The 16,242-nt window shown below is 68.1% G+C and overlaps 1 protein-coding gene across 1 annotated transcript; it reads left to right on the forward strand.

Annotated features, from left to right (window-relative positions):
* Positions 1–1,832: 1,832 nt before the first annotated feature.
* LOC137677295 (ryanodine receptor 1-like) lies at positions 1,833–15,814 on the forward strand (the record flags this gene model as incomplete). Its single annotated transcript, XM_068424591.1, has 11 exons — positions 1,833–2,008; positions 4,855–4,974; positions 6,844–6,948; positions 9,263–9,337; positions 9,446–9,524; positions 10,116–10,228; positions 11,741–11,834; positions 11,928–12,012; positions 12,127–12,204; positions 13,761–13,917; positions 15,650–15,814. Coding segments are annotated over exons 1-11 (1,116 nt in total), but the record flags the coding sequence as incomplete, so codon positions are not given.
* Between the last annotated feature and the right edge of the window lie 428 nt (positions 15,815–16,242).

Raw genomic sequence — 16,242 nt, forward strand, 5'->3', positions numbered from 1 at the left:
TCCCAGTTTGGGGCTGCACCTTGTCCCAGTTTGGGGCTCAGCCTGGTCCCAGTTTGGGACTCCACCTTGTCCCAGTTTGGGGCTCAGACCGGTCCCAGTTTGGGGCTGCACCTAGTCCCAGTTTGGGGCTCAGCCTGGTCCCAGTTTGGGGCTGCACCTGGTCCCAGTTTGGGGCTCAACCCGATCCCAGTTTGGGGCTGCACCTGGTCCCAGTTTGAGTCTCAGACCGGTCCCAGTTTGGGGCTCAGCCTGGTCCCAGTTTGAGTCTCAGACCGGTCCCAGTTTGGGGCTCAGACCGGTCCCAGTTTGGGGCACAGCCTGGTCCCAGTTTGGGGCTCCGCCTGGTCCCAGTTTAGGGCTGCGCCTGGTCCCAGTTTGAGTCTCAGCCTGGTCCCAGTTTGGGGCTGTGCCTGTTCCCAGTTTGGGGTGCACCTGGTCCCAGTTTGGGGCTGCACCTGGTCCCAGTTTGGGGTGCCCCTGGTCCCAGTTTGGGGCTGAGCCCGGTCCCAGTTTGGGGCTGCACCTTGTCCCAGTTTAGGGCTCATCCTGGTCCCAGTTTGAGGCTGCACCTGGTCCCAGTTTGGGGCTGTGCCTGTTCCCAGTTTGTGGTGCACCTGGTCCCAGTTTGGGGCTGCACCTGGTCCCAGTTTGGGGTGCCCCTGGTCCCAGTTTGGGGCTGAGCCCGGTCCCAGTTTGGGGCTGCACCTTGTCCCAGTTTAGGGCTCATCCTGGTCCCAGTTTGAGGCTGCACCTGGTCCCAGTTTGGGGCTCAACCTGGTCCCAGTTTAGGGCTCAGACCGGTCCCAGTTTAGGGCTCAGACCGGTCCCAGTTTGGGGCTCCGCCTGGTCCCAGTGTGGGGCTCAGCCTGGTCCCAGTTTGGGGCTCAACCCGATCCCAGTTTGGGGCTGCACCTGGTCCCAGTTTGAGTCTCAGACCGGTCCCAGTTTAGGGCTCCACCTGGTCCCAGTTTGGGGCTCAGAACGGTCCCAGTTTAGGGCTCCGCCTTGTCCCAGTTTGGGGCTCAGCCCAGTCCCAGTTTGGGGCACAGACCAGTCCCAGTTTGGGGCTCAGCCTGGTCCAGTTTGGGGCTCAGCCTGGTCCCAGTTTGAGTCTCAGCCTGGTCCCAGTTTGGGGCTGCGCCTGGTCCCAGTTTGGGGTGCACCTGGTCCCAGTTTGGGGCTCAGCCCGGTCCCAGTTTGGGGCTGCACCCGGTCCCAGTTTGGGGCTGCACCTGGTCCCAGTTTAGGGCTCAGCCCGGTCCCAGTTTGGGGTGCACCTGGTCCCAGTTTGGGGCTCAGCCCGGTCCCAGTTTGGGGCTGCACCCGGTCCCAGTTTGGGGCTGCACCTGGTCCCAGTTTAGGGCTCAGCCCGGTCCCAGTTTGGGGCTGCGCCTGGTCCCAGTTTGGGGCTGTGCCTGGTCCCAGTTTGGGGTGCACCTGGTCCCAGTTTGGGGCTCAGCCTGGTCCCAGTTTGGGGCTCAAACCGGTCCCAGTTTGGGGCTCAGCCTGGTCCCAGTTTGGGGCTGCACCCAGTCCCAGTTTGGGGCTGCAGCTGGTCCCAGTTTGGGGCTGCAGCTGGCCCCAGTTTGAGTCTCAGCCTGGTCCCAGTTTGGGGCTCAGCCCGGTCCCAGTTTGGGGCTGCACCTGGTCCCAGTTTGGGGCACAGCCCGGTCCCAGTTTAGGGCTCAGCCCGGTCCCAGTTTGGGGCTCAGCCTGGTCCAATTTGGGGCACCAACTGGTCCCAGTTTGGGGGGGCAGAGGCGGGCTGGGGGCGGGGCCGGCTCCGTGCCTCAGTTTCCCCCCCCCGTTACGTGACCGGGGGGTGGGGGAGGGGCGGGGCCAGCGGCACCGGGAGGCGACGGAGCCCCCGCGGGGTCCCAGTGCCCCCCAGTAACCGACCGGCACCCACTGGGGACGGGTCCCAGTGCCCCCCAGTAACCGACCAGCACCCACTGGTGACACCATGGCCGAGGGTGACGGCGAGGACGATGTCCTGTTCCTGCGGACGGTGAGTGGGGGGATACTGGGAGGGACTGGGAGGAGATACTGGGGGGGACTGGGGGGGACTGGGAGGACTAGGAGGGACTGGGGGGACTGGGGATACTGGGAGGATTGGGAAGAGATAGTGGGGACACTGGGTTGGGGTTAGTGGGGGGACTGGGAGGAGATACTGTGAGGGACTGGAGATACTGGGAGGGACTGGGAGGAGATACTGGGGGGACAGGGAGGGACTGGGGGGACTGGGAATACTGAGAGGACTGGGAATACTGGGAGAACGGGGAGGAGATACTGGGGAAACTGGGCTGGGGATATTGGGAAGAGATACTGGGGGGACTGGGGATACTGGGGGGACTGGGAGGAGATACTGGGGGAACTGGGGACGCTGAGGGGACTGGGGATACTGGGAGGATTGGGAAGAGATAGTGGGGACACTGGGGGAACTGGGAGGAGATACTGGGGGGACAGGAATGGGGATACTGGGGGAACTGGTGTGGGGGCACTGGTGAGACTGGAGGGTACTGGGGAGAGGGGAAGGGGGGAACTGGGAGATACTGGGGGAGAGCCAGGGGGGTGTGAGGATACTGGGAGAGGGAGGCAGGGGGGTGTGGGGATACTGGGAGATACTGGGAGGAGAGCCGGGGGGTCTGGAGATACTGGGAGATACTGGGAGGGGGAACCAGGGGGGTCTGGGAATACTGGGAGGAGAGCAAGGGGGGTCTGGGGGTACTGGGAGATACTGGGAGGAGAGAGACGGGGGTCTGGGGATACTGGGAGGAGAGCCAGGGGGGTCTGGGGATACTGGGAGATACTGGGAGGGGGAGCCAGGAGGGTCTGGAGATACTGGGAGGAGAGCGAGGGGGGTCTGGGGATACTGGGAGATACTGGGAGGGGGAGCCAGGGGGGTCTGGGGGTACTGGGAGGGGGAGCCAGGGGGGTCTGGGGGTACTGGGAGGAGAGCAAGGGGGGTCTGGGGATACTGGGAGATACTGGGAGGGGGAGCCAGGGGGGTCTGGGGATACTGGGAGGGGGAGTCAGGGGGGTCTGGGGCTACTGGGGATACTGGGAGGAGAGCGAGGGGGGTCTGGGGATACTGGGAGATACTGGGGGGGGAACCAGGGAGGTCTGGGGATACTGGGAGAAACTGGGAGGGGGAATCAGGGGGCTCTGGGCATACTGAGAAGCTCAAATCTGGGGAACTGGGAGCACTGGGAGCACTGGGGGGGGGGTCAGTAAGGACTGGGGCAGGAGGGGGGGGGACACCAGCCTGAACTGGGAGCACTGGGAGGGACTGGTGCCCCCCCCCCCACCTGTCCCTGTCCCAAAAAAGCATCGTGCAAAGCTCCGGGGGGGGGGGGGGGGGGGGGGGAGCAGCTGCTGGAGGGGGGGGGGGGCGAAACCAGATCCCCCCCCCGTGGGGGGATGGGCAGGGGGGGGGGGGAGGGGTGGGGGGGGTGGCCCAGTTCCTCCCCGTTGTCCCAGTTCCTCCCAGTTTGTCCTCAAAACTGGGCTGGGAGTCCCCAAGGGGAGGTGGGGGGGGGGGAATTAAGGGCAAGGGGGGGGGGTCAAGGGCGAGGGGGTGACCTTGGGGGGGGGGGGACATGGGGGGGACCCCCACGGGGGGGGTGGGACCCCCACGGGGGGGGGGGACATGGGTGGGGGGGAGGGGAAATGCTGAGCTCAGCAGATTTGGGCTCGGGGGGGGGGGGGTTTGACCCCCCCAAAGGGGAAACTGAGGCACGGAGCGAACCCACCCCCCGCCCCCCCCCCCCCCCCAAAGGGGCCCCCCCATGGGTGGGGGTGGGGCCGGTGGCATCCCCGGCGCGTGGGGAGGAATGAGCCCCCCCCCCCCCACCCAGCTGCTCCCGTCGGTCTGGGGGGGGTGGGGGGGCACCCAGGGGTGCTGATCCCCCCCCCCCCATAGGGTGAGGGGGGGCACCCAGGGGTCTTGACCCACCCTATAGGGTTGGGGGGGGGCACCCAGGGGTCTTGACCCCCCCCACAGAGTTGGGGGGGGCACCCAGGGGTCTTGACCCCCCCATAGGGTGAGGGGGGGCACCCAGGGGTGCTGTCCCACCCTATAGACCCCCTTGGTTTGGGGGGGGGGCACCCAGGGGTCCTGATCCCCCCCATAGGGTGAGGGGGCACCCAGGGGTCCTGATCCCCCCCCCTAGGATTGTGGGGGGCACCCAGGGGTGGGTAGAGGTGCCCTGGGGTGGGGGGGGGGGGGGTGTGAGGGGGCCCTGGGGGGGGTGGGGGGGGTCTGGGGGTGCCCTGGGGAGGGTGGGGGGGGTCTGAGGGTGCCCTGGGGGTGCCGTGGGGTGGGTGGGGGGGGCCTGAGGGTTCCCTGGGGGTGCCCTGGGGTGGGTGGGGGGGGTCTGAGGGTTCCCTGGGGGTGCCCTGGGGTGGGTGGGGGGGTCTGGCGGTGCCCTGGGGGTGCTCTTGGGATGCCCTGGGGTGGGTGGGGGGGGTCTGGGGGTGCCCTGGGGTGGATGGGGGTGCCCCGGGGGTGCCGTGGGGTGGGTGGGGGGGGTCTGAGGGTGCCCTGGGGGTGCCCTGTGGGTGCCCTGGGGGTGCCCTGGGGTGGGTGGGGGGGGTCTGAGGGTGCCCTGGGGGTGCTGTGGGGTGGGTGGGGGGTGTCTGAGGGTGCCCTGGGGGTGGCTGGGGGGGTCTGAGGGGCGGGTGGGGGTGCCCTGGGGGTGCCCTGTGGGTGGGTGGAGGGGGTCTGAGGGTGCCCTGGGGTGGGTGGGGAGGGTCTGAGGGTGCCCTGAGGGTGCCCTGGGGTGGGTGGGGGTGCCCTGGGGGTGCCGTGGGGTGGGTGGGGGGTCCCTGAGGGTCCCCGGTGCCCCCCCCCAGGAGGACGAGGTGGTGCTGCAGTGCACGAGCAGCCGGGGCAAGGAGCAGCTCAAGCTGTGCCTGTCGGCGGAGGGCTTCGGGAACCGGCTCTGCGCCCTCGAGCCCACCTCCAACGCCCAGGTTTGGGTGGGGGGGGGGGTCGGGGGAGGGTCCTGGGGGTCGGGGGGTATCGGGGTAGGGGGGGTTTGGGGGGTCCTGGGGGGTCAGAGGGGTTGGGGAAGGGGCTGGGTGCGCTGGAGCCCACCTCGAACGTGCAGGTTTGGGGAGGGTGGGGGGGGGGTTGAGGGGTCTGGGGGGGTCCTGGGGGTCTGGGGGGGGGGTTGGGGGGTATCGGGGTAGGGGGGGTTTGGGGGGTCCTGGGGGGGCTGGGGGGGGTTTGGGGGTCCTGGGGGTCTGGGGGGTATCGGGATCTGGGGGGTCCTGGGGGGGTCTGGGGGGTATCAGGGGGTATCGGGGTAGGGGGGGTTGGGGGGTCTGGGAGGGTCCTGGGGGGGTCCGGGGGGTATGGGGGGGCTTGAGCGGGGTTTGGGGGGTCTGGGGGGTATCGGGGGGTATCGGGGTAGGGGGGGGTTGGGGGGTCTGGGAGGGTCCTGGGGGGGTCCGGGGGGTATGGGGGGGCTTGAGCGGGGTTTGGGGGGTCCGGGGGTATCGGGGGGTATCAGGGTAGGGGGGGTTTGGGGGGGGTTCTGGGGGGTATTGCGGGTCTGGGGGGGGTCCTGGGGGGGTCCTGGGGGTATTGGGGGGGTCTGGGGGGTATTAGGGGTATGGGGGGTATCAGGGTATGAGGGGTCCTGGGGCTTCTGGGGGGTATCGGGGGGGTCCTGGGGGTCGGGGGGTATCGGGGGGTATCGGGGTAGGGGGGGGTTGGGGGTCTGGGGGGGGTCCTGGGGGATATTGGGGGGGTCCGGGGGGTATGGGGGGGCTTGAGGGGGGTATGGGGGGTATTAGGGGTATGGGGGGTATCGGGGTTGGGGGGTTTGGGGGGTCCTGGGGGGTCTGGGGGGGCTTGAGGGGGGTTTGGGGGGTATTAGGGGTATGGGGGGTATCGGGGTAGGGGGGGTCCTGGGGGGTCTGGGGGGGCTTGAGGGGGGTTTGGGGGGTATTAGGGGTATGGGGGGTATCGGGGTAGGGGGGGGTTGGGGGGGTTTGGGGGGGTCCTGGGGGTATTGGGGGGGTTTGGGGGTCCGGGGGGTTTCTGGGGGTATCGGGGTAGGGGGGGGTTGGGGGGTCCTGGGGGTCTGGGGGGTATCAGGGTAGGAGGGGTATGGGGGGTTTGGGGGGTCCGGGGGGTATCGGGGGACTTGGGGGGGGGGTCCGGGGGGTATTAGGGGTATGGGGGGTATCGGGGTGGGAGGGTTTGGGGGGGTTTGGGGGGTATTTGGGGTATGGGGGGGTCCTGGGGGGGTCTGGGGGTATCGGGGGGTATCGGGGTAGGGGGGGTTTGGGGGGTCCTGGGGGGGTCAGGGGGGTTGGGGGATAGGGGGACACCCCATAGCACTTAGGGTGGGGGGGGACAGGGGGACCCCCTATGGCAGGGGGACCTGGGGACATGGGGGGACATGGGGACACCCTCTGGCAGGTGGCACCGGGGTCGGGGGGGGGGGGGGGGCACCTGATACCCCCTGGCGGGAGGGACGGGGGGGACATCGGACACCCCCCACCCCCCCCCCCCCCCCCGGGCGGGGACATCAGACACCACCAGTGTCACCTGCTGTGGGGACATGGGCCCCCCCCCCCCCATCAGGAGCCCCCAGGGACCCCCTATCCGGGGCTATGGGGACCCCCTGCCCCCCCCCATGTCCCCCTTGTCACCCCCATGTCCCCCCATGTCCCCAGTGTCACCTGCTATGGGGACATGGCCCCCCCCCCCCCATCAGGAGCCCCCAGGGACCCCCTCTCCGGGGCTATGGGGACCCCCTGCCCCCCCCCCCCATGTCCCCCCATGTCCCCCTTGTCACCCCCCTTGTCCCCTGTCCCCCCCCCCAACAGAATGTCCCCCCCGACCTGGCCGGCTGCTGCTTCGTGCTCGAGCAGTCGCTCTCGGTGCGGGCGCTGCAGGAGATGTTGGCCACGAGCGCCGAGGGGGGGCCCGAGGTGGGTCTGGGGGCTTCTGGGGGGGTCCTGGGGGGGTCCTGGGGGGGGTCCGAAGGGTCCCACCCCCCCTTGACCCCCCCTGGTCCCTCCTTGACCCCCCTTTTCCCCCTCCCCCCCCCCCCCCCGTACACACACCCAGGGGGCGCTGAGGTGGGTGTGGGGGGGGTCGTGGGGGTCCCAGGGGGGTCGTGGGGGGGGTCCTGGGGGTCCCACCCCCCCTTGACCCCCCCTTGACCCCCCCTTTGCCCCCCTTGACTCCCTCTTTTACCCCACCCACCCACCCATAAGGGCCCAGGGGGGTCGTGGGGGGGTCGTGGGGGGGGGTCTGGGGGGGTCGTGGGGGTCCCACCCCCCTTTGACCCCCCCCTTTCCCCCCTTGACCCCCCCTTTCCCCTCCCCCCCCCACCCAGGGGGGGTCCAGGGGGGTCTGGGGGGGGGGTCCTGGGGGTCCCACCCCCCCCTTGACCCCCCCCTTTCCCCCCTTGACCCCCCCTTTCCCCTCCCCCCCCCCACCCAGGGGGGTCCCAGAGGGGTCGTGGGGGGGGGAGGAGGGTCCTGGGGGGGGTCGTGGGGGTCCCACCCCCCCTTGACCCCCCCTCTTCTCTCCCCCCCCCCCCCCCCTTACGCCCACCCCAGGGGGTCGACCTGGATAAGTGGGTAGGTGCCACCGTGGGTGCAGTGACCCCCCCCTCCCGGCCTTCATCCCCCCCCTCATCATCCTCTGCACCCCCGAATTGCCCCCGGGGGGGGGGATTTGCTGCCCCCCCCCCCAGCCTTCATCCCCCCCTCCTCATCATCCTCTGCACCCCTAAACTACCCCCTGGGGGGGATTTACTGCCCCCCCCCATCTTCATCCTCATCATCCTCTTCCTCTGCACCCCTAAACTGCCCAGGGGGGGGGACACGCTGCTGCCCCCCCCCCCAGCCTTCATCCCCCCCTCCTCATCATCCTCTGCACCCCCAAATTGCCCCGGGGGGGGGAGGATTTACTGCCCCCCCCCCCAACCTTCATCTTCCTCATCCTCATCCTCTGCACCCCCAAACTGCCCCGGGGGGGGGACACGCTGCTGCCCCCCCCCCAGCCTTCATCCCCCTCTCATCCTCCTCCTCTGCACCCCCAAACTGCCCCCGGGGGGGGGTCTCTTGCCCCCCCCCCCCCCCCCCCGCATGGGCCCCCGTGTGCCCCCCCCCCAACATCTCCGCATGGATCCCGCTGCCCCCCCCCGAGTGTGAGCACGAGGGTCGTGCAATGCACGAGGGTCCTGGTGCACTGGGGGGGGGGGCACAGGGGACCCCCCCCCCACGAGGGTCCTGCGACCCCCCCCCAGCCCCCCCCCCCCACCTTTTGGGGTTGGGGGGGGGGGTCCCCACTGCCCCCCCCCCCAATACACCTCTCACACAAGGGTCATGCGTCGCACGAGGCTCCCCCCACCCTGGGGTGCCCCCCACCCCCTTTTTTAGGGTGGGGGGGGGTCCTGGGGGTCCCCACTGACCCCCCCCCCACTTGTCCCCCCCCCCCCACGGCCCCAGTGACCCCCCCACGTCGCCACTGACCCCCCCCATGTCCCCCCCCACCCCGATACACCTCTCACACGAGGGTCGTGCATCACACAAGGCTCCCCCCACCCTGGGGTGCCCCCCACCCCCTTTCCCCCCCCCCCTTTTTAGGGTGGGGGGGGGTCAGGGGGTCCCAACTGACCCCCCCCGCCCCCCCTGACCCCCCCTGGCCCCAGTGACCCCCCCCCTCACCACTGCCCCCCCCCCCACCCCAATACACCTCTCACACGAGGCTCGTGCATCACACAAGGCTCCCCCCACCCTGGGGTGCCCCCCACCCCCCTTTTTAGGGTGGGGGGGGTCCTGGGGGTCCCCACTGACCCCCCCCACTTGTCCCCCCCCCCCCACGGCCCCAGTGACCCCCCCCCTCACCAGTGCCCCCCCCACTGCCCCCCCCCCCCCCCGATACACCTCTCACACGAGGGTCGTGCATCACACAAGGCTCCCCCCACCCTGGGGTGCCCCCCACCCCCTTTCCCCCCCCTTTTTAGGGTGGGGGGGGTCAGGGGGTCCCCACTGACCCCCCCCGACCCCCCCCGACCCCCCGTGACCCCCCCTGGCCCCAGTGACCCCCCCCCCTCACCACTGCCCCCCCCCCCACCCCCATACACCTCTCACACGAGGGTCGTGAATCACACGAGGCTCCCCCCACCCTGGGGTGCCCCCCACCCCCCTTTTTTAGGGTGGGGGGGGGTCCTGGGGGTCCCCACTGACCCCCCCCCCACCTTGTGTGTCCCCCCCCCCCCCCCCAAAAAAGTCGTCGCAGGGGGGGGGCCACCGCACGCTGCTCTACGGCCACGCCATCCTGCTGCGGCACTCGCACAGCGGCATGGTGAGTTGGGGGGGGGGTTTATGGGGTGGGTGGGGGTCAGGGTGGGGGGCAGGGGGGGTCAGGGACCCCCCCCCACCCCTAACTGGGTGCCCCCCCCCCCCCACCCAGTACCTGAGCTGTCTCACCACGTCCCGCTCCGTCACCGACAAACTGGCCTTCGACGTGGGGCTGCAGCGGGACGCGGCGGGTGAGGGGGGGGCTGGGGGGTCCCTATAGGGTTGGGGGGGGGTCCCTATAGGGTTTGGGGGGGGTCCTATGGGGTTTGGGGGGGTCCTGGGGGGTCTCCTGGGGTTTGGGGGGGGGTCCTATGGGGTTTGGGAGGGGGCTGGGGGGTCCCTATGGGGTTTGGGGGGGTCCTATGGGGTTTGGGGTGGTCCTATGGGGTTTGGGGGGGGGGCTGGGGGGTCCCTATAGGGTTTGGGGGGAGTCCTGGGGGTTTGGGGGGGTCTGGGGGGTCCCTATAGTGTTTGGGGGGAGTCCTGGGGGTTTGGGGGGGTCTGGGGGGTCCCTATAGGGTTTGGGGGGGGTCCCATGGGGTCCTGGGGGGTCCCTATAGGGTTGGGGGGGGTCCTATAGGGTTGGGGGGGGTCCTGTGGGGTTTGGGGGGGGGTCCTGGGGGGTTCTATGGGGTTGGGGGGGGTCCCATGGGGTTTGGGGGGGTCCCTCTGGGGTTTAGGGTCCTTATGGGGTCTGTGGGTCCCCAGGGGGGTTTGGGGTCCCTCCGGGGGGGGTTTGGGGTCCCCCCGGGGGTCTCAGGGTGCCCCCCCCCCCCCCCCAGGCGAGGCGTGCTGGTGGACGACGCACCCGGCGTCGAAGCAGCGCTCGGAGGGGGAGAAGGTGCGGGTGGGGGACGACCTGATCCTGGTGAGCGTGTCCTCGGAGCGCTACCTGGTGAGGGCATGCGTGGGTCATACGTGGGTCATACGTGGGTCATGTGTGTCCTCGTGTGTCCTGGTGTGTCCTCGGAGCGCTACCTGGTGAGGGTCATGTGTGTGACATACGTGGGTCATGTGTGTCCTCGTGTGTCCCTGCGTGTCCTCGGAGCGCTGCCTGGTGAGGTCATATGTGTGACATACATGGGTCATACGTGTGTCCTCGTGTGTCCCTGTGGGTCCTCAGAGCACTACCTGGTGAGGGTCATACGTGTGTCATACGTGTGTCGTGTGTGTCATACGTGTGTCATGTGTGTCATGTGTGTCCCTGTGTGTCCTCGGAGCGCTACGTGGTGAGGGTCACACGTGTGTCATACGTGTGTCATGTGTGTCCTGGTGAGTGTGTCCTCGGAGCGCTACCTGGTGAGGGTCATACGTGTGTCATACGTGTGTCATGTGTGTCCTGGTGAGTGTGTCCTCGGAGCGCTACCTGGTGAGGTCATACGTGTGTCATGTGTGTCCCCGTGTGTCCTCGTGTGTCCTCGGAGCGCTACCTGGTGAGGGCATACGTGTGTCATACGTGTGTCACGTGTGTCCTCATGTGTCCTCGTGTGTCCTCGGAGCGCTACCTGGTGAGGGCACGCACGTGGGTCATACATGTGTCGTGTGTGTCATGTGTGTGTCATGTGTGTCCTTGGAGTGCTACCTGGTGAGGGCATGCGTGTGTCATACGTGTGTCATGTGTGTCCTCGTGTGTCCCTGTGTGTCCTTGGAGCGCTGCCTGGTGAGGGCATACGTGTGTCATACGTGTGTCATGCGTGTCCTCGTGTGTCCTCAGAGCGGTACCTGGTGAGGTCATACGTGTGTCATACGTGTGTCATACGTGTGTCATGTGTGTGTCATGTGTGTGTGTGTCCTCGTGTGTCCTCAGAGCGCCACCTCATGAGGTTATACGTGTGTCATACGTGTGTCATGTGTGTCCTGGTGAGTGTGTCCTCGGAGCGCTGCCTGGTGAGGGTCATACGTGTGACATGTGTGTGTCATGTGTGTCCTCGTGTGTCCTCGTGTGTCCCTGTGTGTCCTTGGAGCGCTACCTGGTGAGGGGGGGCACACATGTGGCACACGCGTATCCCCATGTGTCCCCATGTCACACTCATGTCCCCGTGTCCCCATGTCACACGTGTGTCCCCTTGTCCCCCTGTGTCCCCCCATGTCCCCGTGTCCCTCCCGTGTCCCCCCATGTCCCCATGTCCCCCCTGTGTCCCCCCCATGTCCCCCCATGTCCCATGTCCCCCCATATTCCCATGTGTCCCCCATGTCCCCCCCATGTCCCCATGTCCCCCCATGTCACACGTGTCCCCCCATGTCCCCCCATGTCCCTGTGTCCCCTCATGCCCCCTGTCCCCTCCATGTCCCCCTGTATCCCCCCGTGTCCCCATGTCCCCTCATGTCCCCATGTCCCCATGTCACACGTGTGTCCCCTTGTCCCCCTGTGTCCCCCCCATGTCCCCACTGTCCCCCTTGTCCCCAGCACCTCTCCACGGCCAGCGGGGAGCTCCAGGCCGACGCCTCCTTCATGCAGACGCTCTGGAACATGAACCCCGTGTGCTCGGGCTCCGAGGAAGGTGTGTCCCCAACCCGGGGGGGGGGGGTGACAGGGACACCACGACCCCCCTGTCACCCCCCTGCCACCCCCCTGTCACCCTCCGTGTCCCCAGGGTACGTGACGGGCGGCCACGTCCTGCGCCTCTTCCACGGGCACATGGACGAGTGTCTGACGACGGAGCGGGGCGAGGAGCGCAGGTGGGGGGGGGGGTGACACCGGGGGGGTGACACCGGGGGGTGGCACTTGGAGGGGGGGGGTGACAGTCCCCCCCTGGGGGTGTCGTCCCCGAGGTGACAGCCGTGTCCCCGCAGCAGCGCCGTGAGCTACGAGGGGGGGGGGGTCTGCACCCACGCCCGCTCCCTGTGGCGCCTGGAGCCCCTGCGCATCAGGTAGGGGGTGGCACTGTCCCCGTGTCACTGTCCCCATGTCACTGTCCCCGTGTCACTGTCCCCATGTCACTGTCACCCATGGCATTGTCACCTGAGGTCACCCCAGCAGCTCAGTCCCCCCCCCCAACGCTGCATCACTGGTGTCCCCACGTGTCCCTGCGTCCCCCTCCCACGCTGCGTCCTGGGGACACTGGTGTCCCTGTGTCCCTGTGACCCATCCCTGTGTCCCCATGTCCCCATCCCTGTCCCCATGACCCATCCTTGCATCTCCACGCCGTGTCCCCTGTGTCCCCATGTCCCTATAACCCATCCCTGTGTCCCCATGTCCCTGTGACCCATCCCTGTGTCCTCTTGTGTCCCCATGTCCCCGTCCCCATGTCCCCACGACCTATCCCTGCATCCCGATGCCATGTCCCCTGTGTCCCCACGTCCCCATGACCCATCCCTGTGTCCCCATGTCCCCATGACCCATCCCCGTGTCCCCATGACCCATCCCTGTGTCCCCACGTCCCCATGACCCATCCCTGTGTCCCTGTGTCCCCATGACCCATCCCCATGTCCCCATGGCCCATCCCTGTGTCCCCATGTCCCCTGAGTCCCCATGTCCCCATCCCCATGTCCCCATGTCCCCATCCCTGTCCCCATGACCCATCCTTGTGTCCCCTGTGTCCTCTTGTGTCCCCCTGTCCCCATGCCTGTCCCCATGACCCATCCCTGTGTCCCCATGTCCCCATGACCCATCCCCATGTCCCCATGACCCATCCCTGTGTCCCCATGTCCCCATGACCCATCCCCATGTCCCCATGACCCATCCCTGTGTCCCCATGTCCCCGTGACCCATCCCCACGTCCCCGTGACCCATCCCCATGTCCCCATGTCCCATCCCTGTGTCCCCATGTCCCCATGACCCATCCCCATGTCCCCATGACCCATCCCCGTGTCCCCATGTCCCCATCCCTGTCCCCATGACCCATCCTTGCATCCCCACACCATGTCCCCCATGTCCCCATCCCCGTGTCCCCCCCCGGTGACCCGCATGTCCCCCCAGCTGGAGCGGGAGCCACCTCAAGTGGGGACACAGGGGACAACCGGTGTCCTTGTGTCCCCGTGTCCCCATGTCCCCATGACCCATCCCCATGTCCCCATGACCCATCCCTGTGTCCCCATGACCCATCCCTGTGTCCCCATGTCCCCGTGACCCATCCCCATGTCCCCATGACCCATCCCCATGTCCCCATGTCCCCATGACCCATCCCCGTGTCCCCATGACCCATCCCCATGTCCCCATGTCCCCATGACCCATCCCCATGTCCCCATGACCCATCCCTGTGTCCCCATGTCCCCATCACCCATCCCCATGTCCCCATCACTCATCCCATGTCCCCATCACCCATCCCCGTGTCCCCATGTCCCCATCACCCATCCCCATGTCCCCATGACCCATCCCCATGTCCCCATGTCCCCATCCCCGTGTCCCCATGCCCCATCCCCGCATCCCCACACCATGTCCCCGTCCCCGTGTCCCCCCCCGGTGACCCCCGTGTCCCCCCCCCCAGCTGGAGCGGGAGCCACCTCAAGTGGGGCCAGCCCTTCCGCCTGCGCCACGTCACCACGGGCCGGTACCTGGCGCTGACCGAGGACACGGGCCTGGCCGTGGTGGAGGCGGCCGCCGCCAGCACCCGCGCCGCCGCCTTCTGCTTCCGCGCCTCCAAGGTGGGGACGGGGACGGGGACGGGGGGGACACGGCCACGGGGACAACGGGGTGACACACGGGGATGGGGGACAAGGTCACGGGGGGAGGGAGGGGCCTGTGCTGGTCCCATCCCCATCCTGGTCCCATCTGGGTCCCCATCATGGTCCCATCCCTGTCCTGGTCCCTCTCCTGGTCCCCATCCTGGTGACAATCACTGTCCTGTCCCCATTTGGGTCCCCAACGTGGTCCTGTCCCCATCTTGGTCCCTGTCCTGTCCCCATCCTGGTCCCATCCCTCTCCTGTCCCCATTCGGGTCCCCATCCTGGTCCCATCCTTCTCCTGGTCCCCATCCTGGTGACAATCCCTCTTCTGTCCCCATTTGGGTCCCCAACGTGGTCCCTGTCCCCATCCTGGTCCCCATCCCTCTCCTGGTCCCTCTCCTGGTCCCCATCCTGGTGACAATCCCTCTCCTGTCCCCATTTGGGTCCCCAACGTGGTCCCTGTCCCCATCCTGGTCCCCATCCCTCTCCTGGTCCCTCTCCTGGTCCCCATCCTGGTGACAATCCCTCTTCTGTCCCCATTTGGGTCCCCAACGTGGTCCTGTCCCTGTCCTGTCCCCATCGTGGTGACAATCCCTCTCCTGTCCCCATCCTGGTCCCATCTCTCTCCTGTCCCCATTCGGGTCCCCATCCTGGTCCCATCCCTCTCCTGGTCCCTCTCCTGGTCCCCATCCTGGTGACAATCCCTCTCCTGTCCCCATTTGGGTCCCCAACGTGGTCCTGTCCCTGTCCTGTCCCCATCGTGGTGACAATCCCTCTCCTGTCCCCATCCTGGTCCCATCTCTCTCCTGTCCCCATTCGGGTCCCCATCCTGGTCCCATCCCTCTCCTGGTCCCTCTCCTGGTCCCCATCCTGGTGACAATCCCTCTCCTGTCCCCATTTGGGTCCCCATCGTGGTCCTGACCCCATCCTGGTCCCACCCCTGTCCCCATCCCTGTCCCTTTAAAGGTTCTGGTCCCCATCCCTGTCCTCATCCTGGTGACAATCTCTGTCCTGTCCCCATTTGGGTCCCCATCCTGGTCCTGTCCCCATCCTGGTCCCTGTCCTGGTCCCAACCTGATGGTGGTCCCCATGTGGGTCCCCAGGTGGGTCCCTGTCCCCATCCCTGGTCCCCATCCTGGTCCCCTTGAGGGTCCCTGTCCCCATCCCTGTCCCCAGGTGGGTCCTTGTCCCCATCCCTATTGCCCTGTGGGTCCTTGTCCCCATCCTGGTCCCCTTGAGGCTCCCTGTCCCCATCCCTGTCCCCATCCTGGTGGTCCCCAGGTGGGTCCTTGGCCCCACCCCTGTCCTCCTGCAGGTCCCTGTCCCCATCCCCATCCCCATCCTGGTCCCTTTATGGCCTCTGTCCCCATCCTGGTGCCAGTCCCCATCCCTGTCCCCCTGTGGGTCCCTGTCCCCATCCTGGTGGTCCCCAGGTGGGTCCTTCTCCCCATCCCCATCCTGGTCCCCCTGTGGGTCCCTGTCCCCATCCTGGTGGTCCCCACGTGGGTCCTTCTCCCCATCCCCATCCTTGTCCCCTCCTGGTCCCCCTGTGGGTCCCTGTCCCCATCCTGGTGGTCCCCACGTGGGTCCTTCTCCCCATCCCCATCCTGGTCCCCTCCTGGTCCCCCTGTCCCCATCCTGGTGGTCCCTCCTGAGGGTCCCCGTCCCCCCCCCGTGTCCCCCCGTCCCCCTGACCGCCGTGTCCCCGCAGGAGAAGCTGGAGGTGGCGCCCAAGCGGGACGTGGAGGGGATGGGGGCCCCCGAGATCAAGTACGGGGAGTCGCTGTGCTTCGTGCAGCACGTGGCCAGCGCGCTCTGGCTCACCTACGCCGCGGGCGACGGCAAGGCGCTGCGCCTGGGCCAGCTGCGCAGGAAGGTGGGGGCCAGGGGGCATCTAAGGGGGCTCGGGGGCATCTTTGGAGGAGTTATGGGGCATCTAAGGGGGCTTTGAGGCATCTAAGGGGGCTTTGGGGCATCTTTGGGGCATCTAAGGGGGGTTTGGGGCATCTAAGGGGGCTTTGGGGCATCTCTAAGGGGGGTTGGGGGCATCTAAGGGGGCTTTAGGGCATCTTTGGGGCATCTAAGGGGGGTTTGGGGCATCTCTGAGGGGCTTTGGGGCATCTTTGGGGCATCTCTGGGGCATCTAAGGGGGCTTTGGGGGGCTTTGGGGCATCTCTGGGGGCTTTGGGGGGGCTTTGGGGCATCTAAGGGGGGTTTGGGGCATCGCTGGGGGGGTTATGGGGCATCTTTGGGGGCCTTGGGGCATCTAAGGGGGCTTTGGGGCATCTCTGGGGGGGGTTATGG

This window comes from Nyctibius grandis, unplaced genomic scaffold (genome assembly GCF_013368605.1).
Source record: "Nyctibius grandis isolate bNycGra1 unplaced genomic scaffold, bNycGra1.pri scaffold_129_arrow_ctg1, whole genome shotgun sequence".
Taxonomy (NCBI): Eukaryota; Metazoa; Chordata; class Aves; order Nyctibiiformes; family Nyctibiidae; genus Nyctibius; species Nyctibius grandis.